The sequence below is a fragment of the Hyaena hyaena genome, unplaced genomic scaffold (assembly GCF_003009895.1).
Source record: "Hyaena hyaena isolate Hyena2069 unplaced genomic scaffold, ASM300989v1 scaffold_42, whole genome shotgun sequence".
NCBI classification, from domain to species: domain Eukaryota; kingdom Metazoa; phylum Chordata; class Mammalia; order Carnivora; family Hyaenidae; genus Hyaena; species Hyaena hyaena.
The window spans coordinates 4,307,789-4,323,909 of NW_024080674.1; the positions used below are offsets into that span (position 1 = coordinate 4,307,789).

Genomic DNA, 16,121 nt, shown 5'->3' on the forward strand with positions numbered 1-16,121 from the left:
CATGGTCCTCCGTTAAGTTCCTCCTAATCCTCCTATACGTGCAGACATATGGTGTCTGTCCTTCTCTGCCTGACTTATTTCGCTCAGCATAACACACTCGAGTTCTATCCACGTTGCTACACATGGCCAGATTTCATTCTTTCTCATTGCCATGTAGTATTCCATTGTATAGATAAACCACATCTTCTTGATCCATTCGTCCATGGATGGACACTTAGGCTCTTTCCATGTTTTGGCTATTGTTGAGAGTGCTGCTATGAACATTGGGGTACATGTGCCCCTATGCATCAGCACTCCGGGTACAGGCATTTTTAATTCTCACGCCACGAGGCCTGCCCAGCTCTCTTGGCTGCGCTTACCTGCGTTAAGCTGCTGCGAAGGCCGCTGCTAAGCACTCACACCTGTCCCCTTCTCCGCAAGAGTGCCCTCAGCTGCCCAGAGGCACCTTAGCAGGAAGCTGGGCCCACCTGCACCAGTCCACAGCCAATGACTGACTAACAGGGCGTTAGAGCGCAGCCCCTTCGCTTTAAAGAGGGACCTCCATCCACAGTGTGGGTTCTCGCCCCAGAGCGCCCTCCTGCTGAGGCTCCGACTGGGCTTAAGCTGAGATCCCACCCGGTGTTTGGCTTTTTTCCTCCCCTAGTCTGGTGTCCTCACAAATTCATTCGTGAAGAGCATCCCTCGATAAATTACATGTGGCCAAGGACCTGTCTCAGAGTCTGCTTTTAGATGGCCACCTTAAGACAACTGGTTCCGGGAGCGGAGTGGTTACTGAGAGTGGTTACTGACGGGATGCACTCTTGAAGGAGGCTCCCGGAGGAGGAGGGGGATGTGGTCGCTCAGCAGCCGGCTGGCAATGAGGACCCAGGCACTGGTGGTAAAGTCCTGGTGGTCCCTCGCCTGGGGCAGCGGCTCAGGCAGCACGTGCGGTGTTGGGAAGTCATCAGAACAGCGGCATTGAGTGGTTGTTGGTGGAGGGAGGGCCGCCCGGTGAGAAAGGGACAGGCTCTGACCATCACCAACGGAAAGCAAAGTGAGAGTCGGAGGGCTTCCTTGGCAACACTGACGTACGCCGTCGCGTCCTGCAGCTGGAGGGCTTCCGGAGCGGGGGATGGGGCACGGGACTCAACTGCAGGAGTGGCAGATCCTCTGGGAAAGTTGAACTCAAGAAGGTGAATCGACGGCCTGTCCTGCCAGGCTCTGCTACGGAAGACGTGGGACTCTAAGGCGCGGGGGAGGGTCATCTGGGGGAGACCTACGTGAGCATCTTCAGCCTCGATTCCTGTGGACCCTCTGGGCCGGCTAAAGTCTCCCCCACCCCCACCTGGCACAGAGGGCTCTTCAGGCTGTTTCAAGATTACACCAAAGTCCCAAATAAGGCAGGCGCCTTATGTTAACTCCTGCTCTCTGTCATAACACAGTCCCAAAGGACCTAGGCCACGTGGACACTGCCCAGGACAACACCGCGGTCCACCACACTAGGTGGACAGAATGCTACTCTGACATGAAAGAAAGAAGTGGCAAGTAAGTGTCTTATGAAGACACCTGGGCTTCAGATGATAGAAAGTGCCAGGGGCCCGCCCATCTGGGAAGGTGGGGGTCGAGTGGTCTGACGTACAAGACACTGCCTTCAAGTAAAAGGCAAGATTTGCACCTTCTACCTCCCACCACTAAGAAGAAGCGTGATGCCGGGTTGGCCTCCTCCAGGTTTGGAGGCTACATGTTCCTCCCTTGAGAGAACTACTTCGATCCAATTACTGGTTTGTGGGAGGCCAAGCGCTCTGAGTGGGGCCCACAAGAAAGGGCCCCGCAGCAAGCCCCGCTGCGGTCAGACAGCCTGCTGCCGCCGCCACACCATCTGGCAGACCCCACAGTACCGGAAGTACCTGTGGTAGAAAGGGATGGTGTGGGACGTCTTGGGCAAGCTGCAGCAGGAGGACTGCCAGCACAGGTCCCTAGGGTTCTGGAACAAGGTCATGCCATTTGCAGCAGAGAACTACACGGCATTTGCAAAGCACCGGAGGAAAAAACCCAAGTAGTTCCTGGCATGAGACAGAGTATCTGAGCACGGGACATCAGGTGTTCATGTGCCCAGAACCGTCCTTCCTAGTGGGGCTGCCAGAAGTACCCAGGTATGAGGCCGGTGGGCCCGGCAGCAGTGCATTGTAAGACGCAAGTGTGACATTACAGATCAGCTTGGCCGGGTCTGGCGGGCACAAGCACGCTGCATGAACAGGTGCCCCGGGCCTCTGTGTCCTCTACAACTGTCACATCACACCTCTCTCTCCATTCCTACATATGGCCACGCTGGGAGCTCTTCATGACCAGCTTGGCTCGTGGATCATTCAGCCAGCCTCTCACCATGGCCACTTCAGTATCTGTGCAACGGGCTCATGAACCCAGTGGCTCTGATGGCAGAGACGGGAGCTGCGTACGGGTCCAACAGCACGAAGCCCCTCCCACCATGGCTGGTCCAGCTGCCGCCGTTGTTGACTGGACGACCAGGCAGCCACAGAGACCAACACCCAGCACCTGATGCAGTTCCAGCCCCCGTGAAGACCAGCGAGCTGAATGACGGCAACTCGATTGTGTCAGACCTGTTCCGTCCTGGTGGCTCATTCTGACTGAGACGGACGAGCATGCTGGCAGCTATGTCTCCTGGCTGGCACCACTGTCCACAAGCATCTGACCCACTAAAGTGGGACACTGCATAACAATGTGTCAAACCAAGCAACTCACTTTATGGCAAAGGAGGTGCAGCAGTGGGCATGTGGCCATGGACTCCACATGGTCCCGTCCGTACCACGTGCCACCCTATCCGGAAGCTGCCAGCCAGCCAGCGTGGTAAGAGGGTCTCGTAAAGAAGCTGAGGCACCAGCGTGGAGAGGACATCCTATGAAGAATGGAGCTCTCCCCCCAGGATGCAACTGACTCCTTAAACCAAAGGCCATTATAGGAGGTACATCCCTAAGGTAAGCAGGGCACAGCGCTCAGTGGGTAGCAGCAGGAGTGGCCCCATTCAGCATCACTCTCAGGGACTCACTTGGGAGTAGGGATTCCTATGTGGAGAATTTCTGTTCCCATAGCCCGAAGCTTCAGGCTCAGGGGTTGAAAGTTCCTGGCTCCCAGAAGGTGACCCTTCCACCAGGGTTCACATAGTAAGCGCTACAGTGGCTGCTGCCTGGTCCCTTTGGGCTCTTTGGGCCAGCAGGCCTAGAAGTGTCTTACAGAAACCGGCAGGGAGGACTGACCCTGACCGTTGTGAGGAGAATGGTCTGCCACCGCCCAAGGAGGCAAAAAGGGATCTACTTCCTTCTCAATCTTCTTTTAGCCACAGATGATTTTTTGAAAATACTTTAATATATTTTTAGCACATTTTGTCAGCTGTAATTATAGAACCAAGTTACACTCTGCTAAGGTAAGTTTGAAAATCCAGTCCTTGACTCTGCTACTGAATAGTTACCCCAACGAGACTCTAAAGTGAGGATCCATCCCGCAGGGCTGTTTGCTTTCTGGGGGAAAGGCTGTTCAAATGTTTCGTTTTGAAAGTAGCTCACCTTTTTGGAGCAATGTTACTCCTTTTTTAAACACAGAGAAGAAGCCTTACGTGGTAAGAGGAAATCAGGAGAAATCAGTCCAAAAATACCAACTGTCGGAATACAATTATTTTACAACCTTTCTTATTTTAAAATTTGTTCTATCTCACTGTTTTGGCGTAACTGGGAAATTGAAGTGTAACATCTTACCTATGGATGATAAAAGGCTCAGCTAAGAGAAGATGACCATAAAAACAAGGAAAGTCAAAGCAAGACTCCAGGGAAAAGGAGGAAGTTATTCCACACAGAGGGCACACATTTAGTTCATGGCAGTACAACAGCAACAAGATGTGCCAAGAACACAGGAACGTCTGACCCGTGTGTCTAGAAGCTAAGTCTGTGCAAGCACTCCTCGCCGGAAAACAGCAGCCTCGAGAATCCCGAGAGCCTAACGTGATCATTTTGTCAGTTTGACAACCAATTTTGGCCTCTGCCTCTAAGACAGCTACTCTAATACCAACAAATGAATACCCGTTTCTTCTCTAATAAAAATCAAAGCACCTCAGATTCAGGGAGAGATCCCTGGGAGACACTGCAAGCTGCATCAGCATTAGGCTTTAATGGGTCTAAAAAATAGCAAAAGCTGTTAGTTGCAGCTAGGATTCTCCCTTTGTCTTAAAATGAATTTTCTCTTTTTCTTTTCCTTTTTTTTAGAAGTTAAGTACAATTAGAATATCACTACTACAGGGGTGCCTGGATGGCTCAGTTGATTAAACATCTGACTTCAGCAAAGGTCATGATCTCTCAGTCTGTGAGTTCGAGCCCCACGTCGGGCTCTGTGCTGACAGCTCAGAGCCTGGAGCCTGCTGGGGATTCTGTGTCTCCCTCTCTCTCTGCCTCTCCCCCATTCACACTCTGTGTATGTGTGTGTGTCTCTTGCTTTCAAAGATAAACATTAAAAAAAATATATCACTATTACATATGCTTTTTCCAGAATTACATTTAGTCAGCAACTCAGGAAATGAGTGATTTTTCATCACCTTTCACTCAAAAGCCCCATTGACACAAGGAACACTATTCTTTTTTTTTTTTAATGTTTGTTTTGGGGCTGGGGGCACCTGGGTGGCTCAGTCGTTAAGCATCTGACTTCGGCTCAGGTAATGAGCTCACAGTTCATGGGTTCGAGCCCTATGTTGGGCTCTATGCTGACAGCTTGGAGCTTGCTTTGGATTCTGTGTCCCCCTCTCTCTCTGCCCTTCCCCTGCTCGTGCTCTGTCTCTGTCTCAAAAATAAGTGGATATTAAAAAAAATTTTTTTTCATCACTTCTTGGCCTTTTGGCTAAGATCAAGTGCGAAAGAAAATTTTTTTAATTAAAGTAGAGTGTGTGCACAAGTGCGGAAGGGCAGAGATGGGGAGCAGAGGGCCTGAAGCAGGCTCTGCGCTGTCAGCAGCAAGTCTGATGTGGGGCTCAAACTCAGGAGACCTGAGATCATGGCCTGAGCTACAGTCACAAACTCAACTGACTGAGCCATCCAGAGTACTATTCTTAATTTAAAAAATAACAAATAAAGTCCTTTAGTCAGAACAAGAATGAGTCAATAATACTAAAGGCACATACTTAAGGAAGTTATGACAAAGAAGCACTTTTCATGTATGCTAGTCAATGATTCAATCAAATCAGCAGTATTCAAGTTAAACCTTGGCATGTGAAAGGGCAAATTTCCAGCCCTTACTTAATCCCTTCTAGCCTCTCCTCTCTGTAAACTAAAGTATGAAGGGAGGGTAGGGAATCTCCGTTTTGCTATACACAACAGCAGAGAGTGGGCAGTACAATTATTTTGTTTTTATTCCTTATAAATTTCAGCCCCAAATAGAGAGTGAATCAGCACTGATAAGAGTAAATACGTGAACTTTAATAAATGGATATTAAAAAGGAAAGAACACAAAAAAATATAAACTGAAACCAAGTAAAGTCATCTAATCTACATGTATGTCTACATATGGTTTGGAAAGGAATGAAGCGGAATAAAAATAGCTAAAGTTGTCAATGAAAAGGATTGTTCTTTTTCTGTATAGCTCTTTGTGCAAAAAAAAAAAAAATTTTTTTTAAAGGCCTAAGCTACAAAATTCCCTAAGTATAAAAAGTATCCAAAAGCTTTGAAGAAGGGTCAAGAAAATATTTTTAGAATTTCATGTTGATACTTTTTTTAGAAAGAATGAGAAAAGTCTGGAGACTCAATTGAAATTACAATTAAAAAGACGGGGGAAAATGTGCTTTTCAAGTGCAGATAGTCCTTCTCTATACCAGTAGTTTGTCAGGTACTCTGATGTTTACTGTAACAGGAAAGGCCAATCGTGTCTCAATGACTGCAGACGGAAAAGTCACTTTGGGCTAGAAGAGATGGGCTGGGAGAGTTTATCCCTGAAAGAATGAAAACCCTATTTTCTCTGGCAGCTTCATCTAGATTCTTTGTTGGCACAAAAGCTGGAAATTCTTGAAATGGTGGTTATCTCGATATTTTGTTACACTTTGCTCCAGTAAGAGAAAAAAAAAAAGCTTTCCTTCAATTTACACGGCTTTATGAAATACAGAACCATTTTGATAGCTTTGTCAGCATTTCTAAATTCTAACCAAATGTCTGCTAACATAATACCTTCTGGACCCCAGCCGCCTCCCCGGAACTCCTCTTAGCGCCCTGATCACCTGAGTTAGCTGACGAAAGTTTTAAAAGCCAAGACTTACTTTCCATCAACCTTCCCATGCCCTGTACAGGGTACTGTTATTTCCGCTACACCAGTGAAGACATAAACCCTGTGGATGGAGAGCCTTGGCCAATTGCCAACACCATTCCACCCCATGTCCAGAATGGGGAGGCCAGGAGGTCAGAGTTTATCCTACAACTTCTGGTGGAACCCGGGAGAAGAGGAGGCCACTTGCCCCACTGTGATTGCTGCCATAAGGGTGAGAGGCCTGAAGCTGAAGGCTGATCAGTCACACGGAGGCTGCCTGAGAGTGAAGCCAAAACAAAGGAAGCCCTGCTGAGAAATGGAGAAAAGCGGAGTCCAGGAGGCTTGATCCAGCTAAGTCTGAAGCTAGTGTCACTGGTAGGTTTTTCCGCTCCACAGGCCAATGGGTACGCAACTCCGCCCCTGCCAATTTCTCTTTGAATCAATCTGAACTGATTTTGTCCCTTGAATGGAAAGGGTCCTATATTAGTTAAGATACTTTTAGCTCCAAGTGAAAGAACACCTGCCTAAAATTGGCTTCAACAACAGATGTTTCTTATTTCATACAACAGGCAGCTCCAGGACTATCGATTCAACAGAACAGCAATGCGGTCAAGAATCCGGGCTCCTCATCTGTCCCCTTGGCGATCTTTAGCATTCTGCCTTTTGTCTTTGAGCCACAGTGATGGCAAGATGTCTCCCAATGCTCCAGGGATCAGATCCTCACACAACTGAATCAAAGGTATGGGAACTTTTTCATCGGGGAGGTAAGGCGCACTCCACCTCCGCACACTTCCCCGCGGTCCCCCTGGCCAGGACGGGGCTGCACGCTGCCTTGCTGCCTCATCTCACTCAACCACCCAATGGCTACGGAGAGTGGAAGTGTCCTGACGGCAGAGACCGGTCTCTACATGGAGGTGCCCATCTCCCCTGAGTGCACGTCCTTGAGTGCAAGATACCTGATCAAAAGTAGGGTTCTGTTTTCAAGGAAGCCGGGGGAAACGGCTCTCGGGTAGGCAACCGACAGTGTCTGCTGTAACTCCTAGTACAAGCCCTGGTGCTTACTGACCTAGAGGTACCCAAACATGCAAAGAGGGAAGAACATGACATTCCAAACCAAATCATAAGAACCAGCATTTCCACGGCACAATACCTAAGTACACATCAGCTATAGTTCTTATGCTAAGAAACTATGAAAGCTGACTGCAAAACTGTACATTCCTTGAAGTGGTGTTTTAAGTCTTTACTGAATGTCCCAGAATAGGTATTAGTTGTGTAGGTTATTTTCAATTTCTTGATAGCAGAAAAGGGATGTTAATAAATGATCATACCATTCTCCGCGCTTGAAGGCTTTCTATCTCATTAGCCAGGGCTGTCAGAATCTGCCAGGGTGTGCAGCTCAAGAGCCGGCTAAACAAAGAATGGAACTCTGAGCAAAAGTGTTTTCCACTCCTTTACTGAAGATCAGTACTATCCAGTGGTGTCTCTTCCTTAAGATGTGGCATCTCCAGGGGGTTACAAGGCCTACATGAGGTGGCAATGCAAAAGCTCACAGAGGAGAACCGGGCATTTAGAGGAGTGTGAAGCCCAGGGAAACACAGGAGGGGCAGAACCAGGGTAGCAGGAATGCACATGATGTCAGGGGAAGGTGAATCCGAGTCTGAACGTTCGTTTCCAAAGCCGAGCTGAACCATCTGTGTATTATAAAAGTATTACTAAATTTGCTCAACAAAACCTAGCATCAGTGGTGAAAGGAAAAATTAAATCTCCTTAGTAGGCAAGTGGAAACTAGTAAGAGTAACTACAGCATCATAAACTGAGAAATGCCTTTCCGGGCCTTTCTTAGTGAAACCTTATTTACCATGCCTTAAGCACCCCCAACCACATTTTAGTCTTGATTTTAATACTTACTGAAAAGTAAGGTCCCTACTTCTTCCTTCATTAACCATTTCAATTAACTTTCATGTGAGCTCACATCTATTACTACACTGATTCATTCCCTCTAAATGGGGGCTGATTACCTTTTTTCCTTTTTTAACATTACTGAAGTATAACTGACAGATGGAAGCTGGTTATCTAACAATTAACTGCCACAGGAAACGAGGAAGAAATGTAAGTGAGGTAGAATGGAATGCTCCTGAAGACCTTAGATCCAACTCTGACATTAAAGTGAGCCATTTCTGCTCCTTAAATCATAAAGTGAGAGTCCCTTCTGGCTGTAAAATTCAGTGACCCTACGAATTACTTGCCTTAGTTGACTTGGGTGTCTGCACTGCCCAGTAACAGAGGTCAGTGTGCCCCCAAGGGTATTTCTTTTTCCCCCTTCCTCAACTCTGTGTCCCCCCATTCACAACACAGACCAGGCAAAGCACCTGGGCTGGGGTGTATGTGGGTGGATTTACTCTGCCTCCTCTTTCTGTTCAGTCAGTGTAAGAACAGCCTGCGGTCAGCACCAGGAGGCTCCGAGGGTATTTCTAGAAGCAAAACAGGGGGGCTTCTATGTGACCTTTAGGAGGCCATCACTCTTCTCTGAGTCACGGTGTCCTCATCTGTAAAATGGAATCATAACACCCTCGTGGTAGGCTGCAGTGAGGATGAAATGAAATGGGGCATGTACCACGCCTGATGCGGTTCCTGGCACTGCGGAGGCACTCAAAAAATGGTGTTATTACTGCTTTTATTATAGGATCACTGATAAGCACTTACCTAAAGAAACAACAGCAACGCTCTCTGGCAAGAAATGTAATCTGTATCGGATCAGTAAATGCACCAGTATGATGCAGATAGCTGTGGGAAAAAATAAGACACTGTTAAAACAGCACAATTTTAAATAAGAAACACCAGTTCAAAGCAATGGTTACTTCTGGAGGGGGGAGGTGCTACTAAGGAAAATGGACAGCAGGCAACGACAGGGTAAACTTCAGCTGTATTTCCAATCCCTTACTTTCAACCTGGAAAGAGACTCACGGTGTTTCTAACATGGTCTCCAGATTTCTTTATACGCCTGAACTAGTTTATTTTCCAGTAGTTACTGAAAGAGCAACAGACATCAAATTTTTTTCCCCTAACTGGTTAAACCTTATACAGTCATGTATTCAAATTTCTACTTCTGAGAAATGGTCTTCATCTTTTTGGAAGTAATCACCTGGAAAACCTGAAATGGTAGGAGGAAGTCAGTGAAATCAATCTCTTTAAATCAAATATGATAGCAACAGAATATGTTGCCACAAAGTGTTTTGCCACCGTGGGATTGGTTCTCTTTTCAGAGAGAATGAAGTGAGAGTGCAGCACACAGAGGACAAAGGCAGTGCTGTGGGCTGGTGAGGACATCAGACCTAAAGGTGGGGCGCCTGCTCCTCCACTGGTACTGGGGCTCCCACTGGTTGAGGGCTCCCCGGAGCCTGGCACTGCACTGAGCACCTTAAACACGGTCTCCCACGGCCCCCAGCACCCCCTCTTAATTAGCTATTACCATAATCTCCTGTGATTACAGGTACAAAACCAGGCTTCAAGACATCTTGTCACTGGTAGGTGCTGCCGGGTTGAGCCCGATTCCAACTCTGATCCTTTATATTTTTATTTTCTTTTTCAGTTTTATTTATTTATTTTGAGAGAAAAAGAGACAGCGTGCAAGCCCAGAGCCCCACGCAGGGCTCAAACTCCCGAAACTGTGAGATCATGACCTGAGCCAAAATCAGGAGTTGGGACACTTAACTGACTGAGCCACCCAGGCGCCCCAACCCTGTGCCTTTAACCACAGGCATCCACCACCTCCCTTCCGACTATCTTCATTTCTCAGTCACCAAAATAGGAGTCACATCTAAATTTGCTCACAGGGGTGCTGTCATGAAAAGAAACAAAAGGATGTAAAACTGAAAGAGGTAAGTATTTCTGGACAACCCCCCCCCCCCACCGCCCCATAAGAGTATGCTTTCACATAAATAATTCCTAAATGTAATTTCATGGTCCAAATGCAAGCGTGCCCACCTCTTTCCTTTATGATGCATCGAGACAGGATACCATCTCGTCAATCACAGGACTATTTCAACAGTACTAAGTATAATTGTTGCTTTTTTTGTAAAAGGAAATGTTTAAACAATCCGCAGAGTGGTTAAATGGCCACCTTCAGAGCCCACACTGACAGACTAGGTATTGTTAGGCCTACCAAAGAGTGCCAGGTGGCCAGAACAAGGAAAGAGTTGTAAATATAGAAAGTTTGTCCTTCTTGCATTCTGTGCTTTAAACTATCAATCTGTGGTGTTACTTTATTATAAATATTTAACCTAGTTAGAAAAATCCTACATTAAATACCAAGAGGAAGAAAAACTGTTCTAATGCGTGAGCACAAAGTGTGACTGGTGAGCAGGCCTCCTGTCTAAAAAGGCAGCCACATAAGTGGGCCGAATACACACCTAGGGAGTTCACTCTGTTTCTGATCTTTTTTTGCACCAAGCTAGATAAAAAAATTAATTTAAAAAGTTTATTCTCGGGGCACCTGGGGGGCTCAGTCGGTAAATTAGCCTCCCGACTTTGGCTCAGGTCATGATCTTATGGTTTGTGAGTCTGAGCCCCGTGTCAGGCTCTCGGCTGTCAGCACAGAGTCGGCTTCTGATCCTCTGCCCACCCCCTCTGCCCCTCCCCTACACGCTCTTGCTGTCTCTCAAAAATAAATAAACGTGACATTTTTAAAAAACTTCCAAGTTTAAAAGTAAGTAAGTAGTTCATTTTTGTAAATCAAACAACGATCTGCACCTTTAAGACAGAGGGGGAAACTGTCTACAACAGAGAGAGCTAAATACGAGGTTCAGCAATGCCAGGGAATGGCCTTCAGCCGAGGTTCAGCAATGCCAGGGAATGGCCTTCAGCCGTTTAAAAGGATGAGGTCTGAAAAGAGGGTGCACAGAATGGATGAAAATATTTGTCAATCATTTATCTGATAAAGGTCTAGCAACCAGAATACATAAAGAACTCTTACAAGTCAATGGAAAAAAGACAAACAATGGAATTTAGAAATGGACAAAGAACCAGGACATCCCTCCAAAGATACAACTGGCCAATAAGCACATGAAAAGATGCTTTGTCAACCTCATTTGTCCTTGAGAGAAATGCAAATCAAGACCACAAATGGAACTTCACACCCACCGATGAGTAAAAGATAGTGATGATTAAAAAACAAAACAAAACACAGTGGAAAATAACAAGTGTTGGCAAGGATGTGGAGACGCCGAACTCTAGGGCGCTGCTGGTGGGAACGAAACATGGTGCAGCCTCTGTGGTAAGTCTGAGTTCCTGATAAAGTTATACAGGGAGCAACCATTTAACCCAGCAGCTGGCATGCATCAGAGAGAAATAAAAATATACAACTACACAAAAACCTATACACACATGTCGACAGCAGCCCTACTCACAATAGCCAAAACATAGAAACAACCCAAATGTCTGTCAGTTGATGAATAAACATAATGTGGTATATCTACAAAGCAATTATTCAACCATAAAAATGAATGTACTTCTACTGTGCGCTACAACACAGATGAACCTTGAAGACACACTGCAAAGTGAAAGGAGCCAGACATAAGAGACCACATATTGCATGATTCTAGTTGTCTGAAATATTCTGAATAGGCAAATTCCTAGGGATAGAATGCAAAATAGTGTTTATTAAAGACTGGGAATAGCGGAAGATGGGGAGTGACTGCTTTTTTAAAAAAAAATTTTATGTTTTATTTATTTCTGATAGAGAGAGAGAAAGACAGCATGAACAGGGGAGGGTCAGAGAGAGAGGGAGACACAGAACCAGAAATAGGCTTCAGGCTCTGAGCTGGCCATCAGCACAGAGCCCAACACAGGGCTCAAACCCACGAACCGTGAGATCATGACGCTTAACCGACTGAGCCACCCAGCCGCCCCAGGGGAGTGACTGCTTTTAATGGATACTGGGTTTCCTTTTGGGGTGATGAAAATGTTCTGAAACTAGATAATGCTGATGGCTGCATCAGCACTGAGAGTACTAAATGACACTGAATTGTACACTTGAGATAAAATGTGTATATATTTTATGTTTAACACATGCATATACTTGAAAAAAAAGTAGATACAAAAAATAGAACATAAAAAGATCTCCAAGACATCCGTGAGATGAAAAAGCAAGTTACCGAATCCTGTTTGTATTAAAACAAACAAAATCCAAGCTATATGTGCCTTTACATGTAACTGTGCTATTGAATGTATATATGTATATACAAATAAAAGTACATGTTTTCAAGTATACTTGGAAAAAAACAGCAAGAAGAGACAAAAATTTCTGTGAGGTATGTAGGGTAGGTATACCACAACTTAACAGGCTTCTAAATGTTCATGCCTGAAGTAATAATTATGGAAACTTCATTAAAACATAGGCATATCAATTTTAATAACTCCAATAAATTTAATGGTCCATAAAATCCGTCAAATGATGCTAACTCAACTCTGGTGTAGGTCAATAAAAATGACTCACCATTGTTTCTGCAGTCAAACATCAGCAAGGGTTAAGTGTAAGTCAACTGATTTCAAGCTTCTAAAGTCAAGAGTAACTAGAGTTTTGGCATTCCTTCTCAAAAAAGGAGAACACATTGTAATTCTCTGACAAGCTTAAAGGCCATAAAAGTTACAATTTCATTTGACTTCACTGAAATAGTAAACAAAAGTGGTTAAATGTGTTCCGGGTTAGGAGTTTCTGAAGTCTAGAAGAACTATGGACCCCAATTTCCCTCAGTTCACTACAGTTCATGTATTCTTAGTTAGCAAGATACCTATTTTGTTTATTTTTTTAATCTATCTTTATTTTTGAGAATGAGAGAGAGAGACAGAGACAGAGCTCAATAGGGGAAGAGCAGACAGGGAGGGAGACACAGAATGTGAAGCAGCTACAGGCTCTGAGCTGTCAGCACAGAGCCCAACGCAGGGCCTGAACTCACGGACAGTGAGATGGTGACCTGAGCTGGTGTTGGAGGCTTAACCAACTGAGCCACCCAGGCGCTCCAGGAACATACCTATTAACTCTAATTTTTAATCAGACTTGTACGTTTGGACATCTGATCAGGAATACGTGTACAAGATATATATTTTGTTGATAATACACAAGCAAAGAGAAAAAATGTCTTCAAATTTATTTTAAAAGAAAGCATTCCACTCTGCTAATGCATACAGACCTACACATAAAAAGTGGAGATACCGATTCATGGACTGCCAATGGTCTGAGCAGCTGAGAACAAAAGCCACCTGATTTTAGTGTGTCTCTAAAGTTTAGGTTTATGATCTGCTTGAAACGACATCCAAGTAAAATACACAGCACTAATAAATACAGTTTAGACCTTTCTGGCCCCAAAGATGTGCTACCACGCGCAGGGTTGGGCTGGGATGAAAAAGCACTGTAACCACCAGTTTTGTGGTCTCTGGCACAAACTGACCTTAAATGTTTCACACCCTGAAAATTACTTTGAAAGTCTGACTTATCCTTTTTATCTCCCCATGAAAAAAAAAAAAAGACTACAAAACACAAGTTTTCTTCCTGGTCTCTGCCTGTTACGCTCTCTAGCATGAAGCTGACAACAATATAAAGAGACTAGTAATACTTGTCCTTCAGGATTACGGATTCAGACACTAAAGATCTCTTGACCGAGAAAAGGACTGCTTTTCTTTATATTCGACTACCATCACAGAGTAAAAAGGAGAAACAAAACAAGAGAGTCCTTGATTGTTGAAGTCATCCCCTAGAAACAGAATTCAACCACATTCATGAGGTAAAAAATTATCTGGGCACATCAAGTCCATGTGGGACAATGAACGCCTGTGGTTTGCGTACTTTTTCAGTATTCTATTTAAAAGTTCTTTTGTGACACCTGGGTGGCTCAATCGGTCAACTTTGATCTCATGTCTGAGGGTTCGAGCCCTGAGCTGGACTCTGTGCTGACAGCTCAGAGCCGGGAGCCTGCTTCAGATTCTGTGTTTCCCTCTCTCTCTCTCTCTCTGCTCCTCCCCTGCTCGTGCTCTGTCTCTCTCTCAAAAATAAATAAACATTAAAAAAATTTTTTGTTAAGTTTTTTGGAATCGATGAGAGACAAGGCTGAATCCTGGGATTTTATTTTATAAGTTTTTAAAGACTTTCTTTTTAAGTAATCCCTACACCCAAAATGGGGCTCAAACTCATGACCCCGAGCTCAAGAGTCACATGTTCTTCTGACTGAGCCAGCCATCCTCAAGTCCTAGGATTTTAAATAAAATTATTATATTCAAACTATATGACCATTAACAGAATCCATATGTAAATATGAAAGAAGTTCTAGTGTTCCTCAAAGAAGTCCTAAATAGACATCAGAGAAATGCTCTGCACCTTTCCATCCAGTTGTACTTACCGCTCCTCTGAAGAGACCTATTCTAATTAGAAATGTGACTCAGTATCATTAAAGGAGAATGGAGAATGTAAATATGCCAACTTCACTCTTCAAAAAGTGTGCATTTGGGTCAGATTCGAAGCTATTTCTTCCTTAGTCAGCTAGTCCAAAGTTGTTATGTAGTTTCATCTGGATTTTTTTTTTTTTTTTGGTCTAAAACCGTTGTCTACGGTCTCTGAGAGGCATCTACCTAAATGATCACCTACTACCTAAACAACTCGACTGAGGTCCAGCAACCAAATTTTAATCTCTAATCGCCCAAAACCCAGGCAAGTCAATTGCTTAATCTCTCTGGACCTAAATTTTCTCACCCGTTACAGGAGGAGGTTGACCAAAATGAGACTTTAAGTCTAGGAGAGTAAATCTGTTCGAAGAAAAATATTACATGAGTAAATAACAGCACAGGTGGTACACAGATATGGTAAAAGTCAAAACCACAGTTAATGGAGAGTTAAAGGGGAAAGGAAAATGTGCGAGGGCAAGGACGTATGATCTTTCACTTGGCAGCAAAACCTGTAGTTAAATAAAATTTACATGGAAACCTAAGAGTAATGAGACAAAATGCTATCTCGGGTCACAAAGGCGGATGCCCTCCCATTTGACTTACCCCGCCTCCGTTATCACCACCATCTCCACACGCATACACACCCCTGAGCAGAGCTTGAAATCCACCATACTAGAATGGTATCTAAGACATAAAGAGCTCTTCGGAATCGCTAAGCTCATGATTTTACGCAGAAGAAGGAGCGCCCTGTTCTGATGTGATGAAGTGAACATCGTCCCTCAGTGTCTCAAGTGCAAACCAAACGGAAGGAAGAAAACGGTGGCTCAGACGGGGCTGACCTCACAGACAGCACACACAGACACAGAAGACAGCAGGTGTCTCCACGCTCACCTAGGACGAGGAGGCTGAAGAAGATGGTCATGCCGCTGGACTTTTCCTCCTGCTGAGCCTGCTCCCCGGTTTGCACGGGGAGAATGGGCCTGGCAGGGGTCGGGAGCACCAGCTTCGTAGTGACGACCAGGGTAGTGTGGAGGGTGACATTGAAACCTTCATGAGTTGTATTAGGGAACCTGTGGGACATAAAAAGCAGCAGCATTAGATAAAGGGGACAGGGCCCCGAGGACCAACACACACACACACACACACACACACACACACACACACACACACACAGAATCCGGCACAGAGGACGATGGATTCACAAGTCTTACAACCAAACCAATTCAGAAAACTGCCTGTCACAGCAGGAGAGGACCAGTGGCTTCAGGTGCCCAGAACACAGCCACTTACGGGAGAGGAAAGGGGAGGAATTAGGGCCGGTGTAGACATAAAATGCTGTCTGCTTTTTGGCATTTAATAAGGGATTCAAACAGAGGCAAACTGGACTCAGGGTCCTCACGTTCCAAGATCCAACATTATTT

General features: G+C 45.2%; 1 protein-coding gene and 1 non-coding gene across 6 annotated transcripts in view; both read right to left on the minus strand.

Annotated features, from left to right (window-relative positions):
- Nucleotides 1-16,121, minus strand: part of SLC9A8 (solute carrier family 9 member A8) — a 71,481-nt gene that overhangs the window by 53,739 nt on the left and 1,621 nt on the right. For all 5 annotated transcript variants that reach the window (XR_005528005.1, XR_005528004.1, XM_039229981.1 and 2 more), the window contains 2 exons: nt 15,592-15,770; nt 8,971-9,051 (listed from right to left, as the gene is read on the minus strand). Coding sequence is in view for 3 of the 5 variants with exons in the window: in XM_039229981.1 (XP_039085912.1) it covers nt 8,971-9,051; nt 15,592-15,770 (260 nt within the window). In the remaining 2 variants the exon portion in view is untranslated. The remainder of the gene's footprint in view (nt 1-8,970; nt 9,052-15,591; nt 15,771-16,121) is intronic.
- On the minus strand, nt 8,598-8,726 carry LOC120230466. Its single transcript, XR_005528030.1, has one exon. It is a non-coding gene; the product is annotated as a small nucleolar RNA SNORA51 (small nucleolar RNA).